Raw genomic sequence first — 4,748 nt, 5'->3', positions numbered from 1 at the left:
TTGGGATGCATAACCACATCACACCGCCTCCCGGTCCACCCGATATAGCCCAATCTTCGGTCCGGAAAATACCCCTATCTTATGACCCCAAAGTAACGTAAACAAATGCTCCACTGACGAGGTAAATTTGTGGGAGGAATGGTGTAAAACTGGCGGAATGAATGACCCAGCGGTGTAGCAGGAGATCATGTTGAAAAAGAGGAACAATTTGTCATGACTTGGAAAGCGAACATTGTCGATAAATATGTAGGCAGATAAATGGATAGGCAGTTGATGAGGTAGACGAATGTCTTCAAAGTTCACGAATTAATTCGTAGACCGCTTGTGTCTCTCAGTAACCAATGTAGCTATAAGTGACACATTAGTCGGTGATCTCTCCATCACATGGAGTGAGAGTACTGAAAAGACGTAGTCTGGGAGGTTGGAGAACATACCCAATGAAGCGCTAGCTAGGAGTACGAACTGGCTCACCTTGTGACGGGGACTGGTGAGAAAGTCGAGGTTGAACTTGCGCTCCACTACGTTTGGCTGCCTGCGACGTCCACCATGAGTGGTGGCAGGGATCGCGATGGAAGTGGCGGAGGAGGTGGGGCTGGGGATGGAGGTGGAGGGTGGCTCCACCTCGCCTGAAGGCGTGATATCCATAGGAGTTGCCAGAGGAAGAGTCAACTCAGTAGTTGAAGGTACTTCCGTCCTGCAATGTAATTCACGAAATTGTGTGATTGAAGTGGTGCGTATCAATCCAATTCCTCGTTGAAACGTAGCGGGCTAAAAGCAAACTAAGTGCATCTGGGCGCAGTTTCAAGTTGGGGTCACTCTAAGCCGCACATTTTGTGGTGCACCTTCAACATAAATGTCATGCGTCCGAGCACTCTCGTGGTTGCGCCAAAGTCTCCCACTTCGAGAATGGGGATGGATGGGATGCGGGCAATCGCAGAGGTGAAAATCACCAACCATCATAACTGACGCATCAGAGTGTCCCAAAGTTGAACTGCCTCCATTTGGGTAGGTATGTGGCCAGTGTTAGGCGATTGACATGCCAAGTTTGGACAGTCCAAGTGTGCGTTAAATATGGCGATGCAACACAGTGCTCAGGAAGCTGTCAACATGATTTTACCTTTTTTTCCTCTAAAACAATGAGGTGTGGTGCTCATTGACTGAGCGGTTGGAAAAAGCCAGATTTGTAGGTATCAGGAGCTTCCCGCTCCACAGCGCAGGGCAACAAACCCGCTTTGAGTGCTGTCGTGACTGGGACCTGACCAACTGTTCTAAGGAGGGACCTAGGGGGACGCATTCTCCTGTCTGACTCGAAGTCTCCAATTTCGTGGCTGTTGAGTCAGAAGATGACGGTGAGCCGAGAAGGAAAGAAATCTCACTACATCCCAGGAAAAGTTGGATTTCTTGAGACCGATTAAGAGGTGAATGGTGAGATTGAAGGGGAACAAAGCGTCTTCCGTCCCCATTTTCCAAATCAACTCGATCTCTTAAATTATCTTTCATTGGCAGTAGTTTCTTATGTGGTTTGGCAGACAAAAGGTCTATGATTTGCTTGACTTTTGTCTTAACAGCCAACATTTCCTTACCGAATGCATGTAGGAACTCCCGACTTGCTGTTTCATTCTTAGTCTTTTCGATTTTTCCTTGGACTGATTCTCACCGCCCTATTCAATTGTTCCATGCATTAAGGTCCTCCGAGGTCAACTCGGACGACTCTTTTTCCTCACCTCGACTTCATTGACTGGGTGTCGCGTCAAAATGTCAAAGGCGGAGGACATCCGCTACAGATGTTTGATGTTGAGACGACTCACGGCGGAAGAACTGCTCCAGCCAGGAAATTAAAAAAAAATCTGATTTTTTTTACCTTTTCAGAAATAAAACCTTCATCGGACAGAAATATGAATCGGTTGCTTCGCCAATCGGCAAACATTAAAAAAAAAAGCCTCAATGGCCTGCTTTTTGTCATACATATGCTCTGGAGAGGCACACTGTGGTCTATTAATCCACTGAACTTAGCTTTTATTACAGAAAAAAGGGGATATCCATTCATCCACCTAAAACTTTGAGCATTCTGGGCACAATACGCATTCACGTCAAAGCGGTACTTTTGCCTTGCGCTGATTGGTTTTGGGTAAATGTGTCCACGGAGCAGCTTATGGGGGTGAATCCAACAAAAAATTTTGAAAACACAGTGTGTAGGGTAGGAGAGACATTTATCCGCTCACTATTTAAGAAAACACCCGCAAAACGACTGTTAATTTACCTCTAAATGACAATCTTTATCGTGGTAGCTCTTAGTTTACCAACACATCTTGGGATGCATAACCACATCACACCGCCTCCCGGTCCACCCGATATAGCCCAATCTTCGGTCCGGAAAATACCCCTATCTTATGACCCCAAAGTAACGTAAACAAATGCTCCACTGACGAGGTAAATTTGTGGGAGGAATGGTGTAAAACTGGCGGAATGAATGACCCAGCGGTGTAGCAGGAGATCATGTTGAAAAAGAGGAACAATTTGTCATGACTTGGAAAGCGAACATTGTCGATAAATATGTAGGCAGATAAATGGATAGGCAGTTGATGAGGTAGACGAATGTCTTCAAAGTTCACGAATTAATTCGTAGACCGCTTGTGTCTCTCAGTAACCAATGTAGCTATAAGTGACACATTAGTCGGTGATCTCTCCATCACATGGAGTGAGAGTACTGAAAAGACGTAGTCTGGGAGGTTGGAGAACATACCCAATGAAGCGCTAGCTAGGAGTACGAACTGGCTCACCTTGTGACGGGGACTGGTGAGAAAGTCGAGGTTGAACTTGCGCTCCACTACGTTTGGCTGCCTGCGACGTCCACCATGAGTGGTGGCAGGGATCGCGATGGAAGTGGCGGAGGAGGTGGGGCTGGGGATGGAGGTGGAGGGTGGCTCCACCTCGCCTGAAGGCGTGATATCCATAGGAGTTGCCAGAGGAAGAGTCAACTCAGTAGTTGAAGGTACTTCCGTCCTGCAATGTAATTCACGAAATTGTGTGATTGAAGTGGTGCGTATCAATCCAATTCCTCGTTGAAACGTAGCGGGCTAAAAGCAAACTAAGTGCATCTGGGCGCAGTTTCAAGTTGGGGTCACTCTAAGCCGCACATTTTGTGGTGCACCTTCAACATAAATGTCATGCGTCCGAGCACTCTCGTGGTTGCGCCAAAGTCTCCCACTTCGAGAATGGGGATGGATGGGATGCGGGCAATCGCAGAGGTGAAAATCACCAACCATCATAACTGACGCATCAGAGTGTCCCAAAGTTGAACTGCCTCCATTTGGGTAGGTATGTGGCCAGTGTTAGGCGATTGACATGCCAAGTTTGGACAGTCCAAGTGTGCGTTAAATATGGCGATGCAACACAGTGCTCAGGAAGCTGTCAACATGATTTTACCTTTTTTTCCTCTAAAACAATGAGGTGTGGTGCTCATTGACTGAGCGGTTGGAAAAAGCCAGATTTGTAGGTATCAGGAGCTTCCCGCTCCACAGCGCAGGGCAACAAACCCGCTTTGAGTGCTGTCGTGACTGGGACCTGACCAACTGTTCTAAGGAGGGACCTAGGGGGACGCATTCTCCTGTCTGACTCGAAGTCTCCAATTTCGTGGCTGTTGAGTCAGAAGATGACGGTGAGCCGAGAAGGAAAGAAATCTCACTACATCCCAGGAAAAGTTGGATTTCTTGAGACCGATTAAGAGGTGAATGGTGAGATTGAAGGGGAACAAAGCGTCTTCCGTCCCCATTTTCCAAATCAACTCGATCTCTTAAATTATCTTTCATTGGCAGTAGTTTCTTATGTGGTTTGGCAGACAAAAGGTCTATGATTTGCTTGACTTTTGTCTTAACAGCCAACATTTCCTTACCGAATGCATGTAGGAACTCCCGACTTGCTGTTTCATTCTTAGTCTTTTCGATTTTTCCTTGGACTGATTCTCACCGCCCTATTCAATTGTTCCATGCATTAAGGTCCTCCGAGGTCAACTCGGACGACTCTTTTTCCTCACCTCGACTTCATTGACTGGGTGTCGCGTCAAAATGTCAAAGGCGGAGGACATCCGCTACAGATGTTTGATGTTGAGACGACTCACGGCGGAAGAACTGCTCCAGCCAGGAAATTAAAAAAAAATCTGATTTTTTTTACCTTTTCAGAAATAAAACCTTCATCGGACAGAAATATGAATCGGTTGCTTCGCCAATCGGCAAACATTAAAAAAAAAAGCCTCAATGGCCTGCTTTTTGTCATACATATGCTCTGGAGAGGCACACTGTGGTCTATTAATCCACTGAACTTAGCTTTTATTACAGAAAAAAGGGGATATCCATTCATCCACCTAAAACTTTGAGCATTCTGGGCACAATACGCATTCACGTCAAAGCGGTACTTTTGCCTTGCGCTGATTGGTTTTGGGTAAATGTGTCCACGGAGCAGCTTATGGGGGTGAATCCAACAAAAAATTTTGAAAACACAGTGTGTAGGGTAGGAGAGACATTTATCCGCTCACTATTTAAGAAAACACCCGCAAAACGACTGTTAATTTACCTCTAAATGACAATCTTTATCGTGGTAGCTCTTAGTTTACCAACACATCAGTCACTTGTTCCGCTGAACATTCAATTCCCGCCTAGAAAATTTGGTCTATGGACAAAAGTCTACAGGAGACGCATCAGTAGCAGAAAAATATGTCCACTTCAAGGCACCCAAATTAGGTTAGAGTTGGA

At 46.0% G+C, this 4,748-nt stretch overlaps 1 protein-coding gene across 1 annotated transcript in view; it reads right to left on the bottom strand. All coding sequences in view use genetic code 11, as the record gives it.

Moving 5' to 3' along the window:
* Positions 1 to 380: 380 nt before the first annotated feature.
* EGR_09666 (Serine/threonine-protein kinase SIK3) overlaps positions 381 to 4,748 on the bottom strand; it is a gene marked incomplete at both ends in the record, with an annotated part of 19,710 nt that continues 15,342 nt past the window's right edge. Inside the window, 3 exons of the mRNA XM_024498915.1 lie at positions 381 to 413; positions 472 to 694; positions 2,773 to 3,003. Coding sequence (XP_024346688.1) covers positions 381 to 413; positions 472 to 694; positions 2,773 to 3,003 — 487 coding nt within the window. The remainder of the gene's footprint in view (positions 414 to 471; positions 695 to 2,772; positions 3,004 to 4,748) is intronic.

This window comes from Echinococcus granulosus (genome assembly GCF_000524195.1).
Source record: "Echinococcus granulosus chromosome Unknown EG_S00159, whole genome shotgun sequence".
NCBI classification, from domain to species: Eukaryota; Metazoa; Platyhelminthes; class Cestoda; order Cyclophyllidea; family Taeniidae; genus Echinococcus; species Echinococcus granulosus.
Note: the sequence above shows the minus strand (reverse complement) of the source record. Positions and strands in the feature narration are given on the sequence as shown.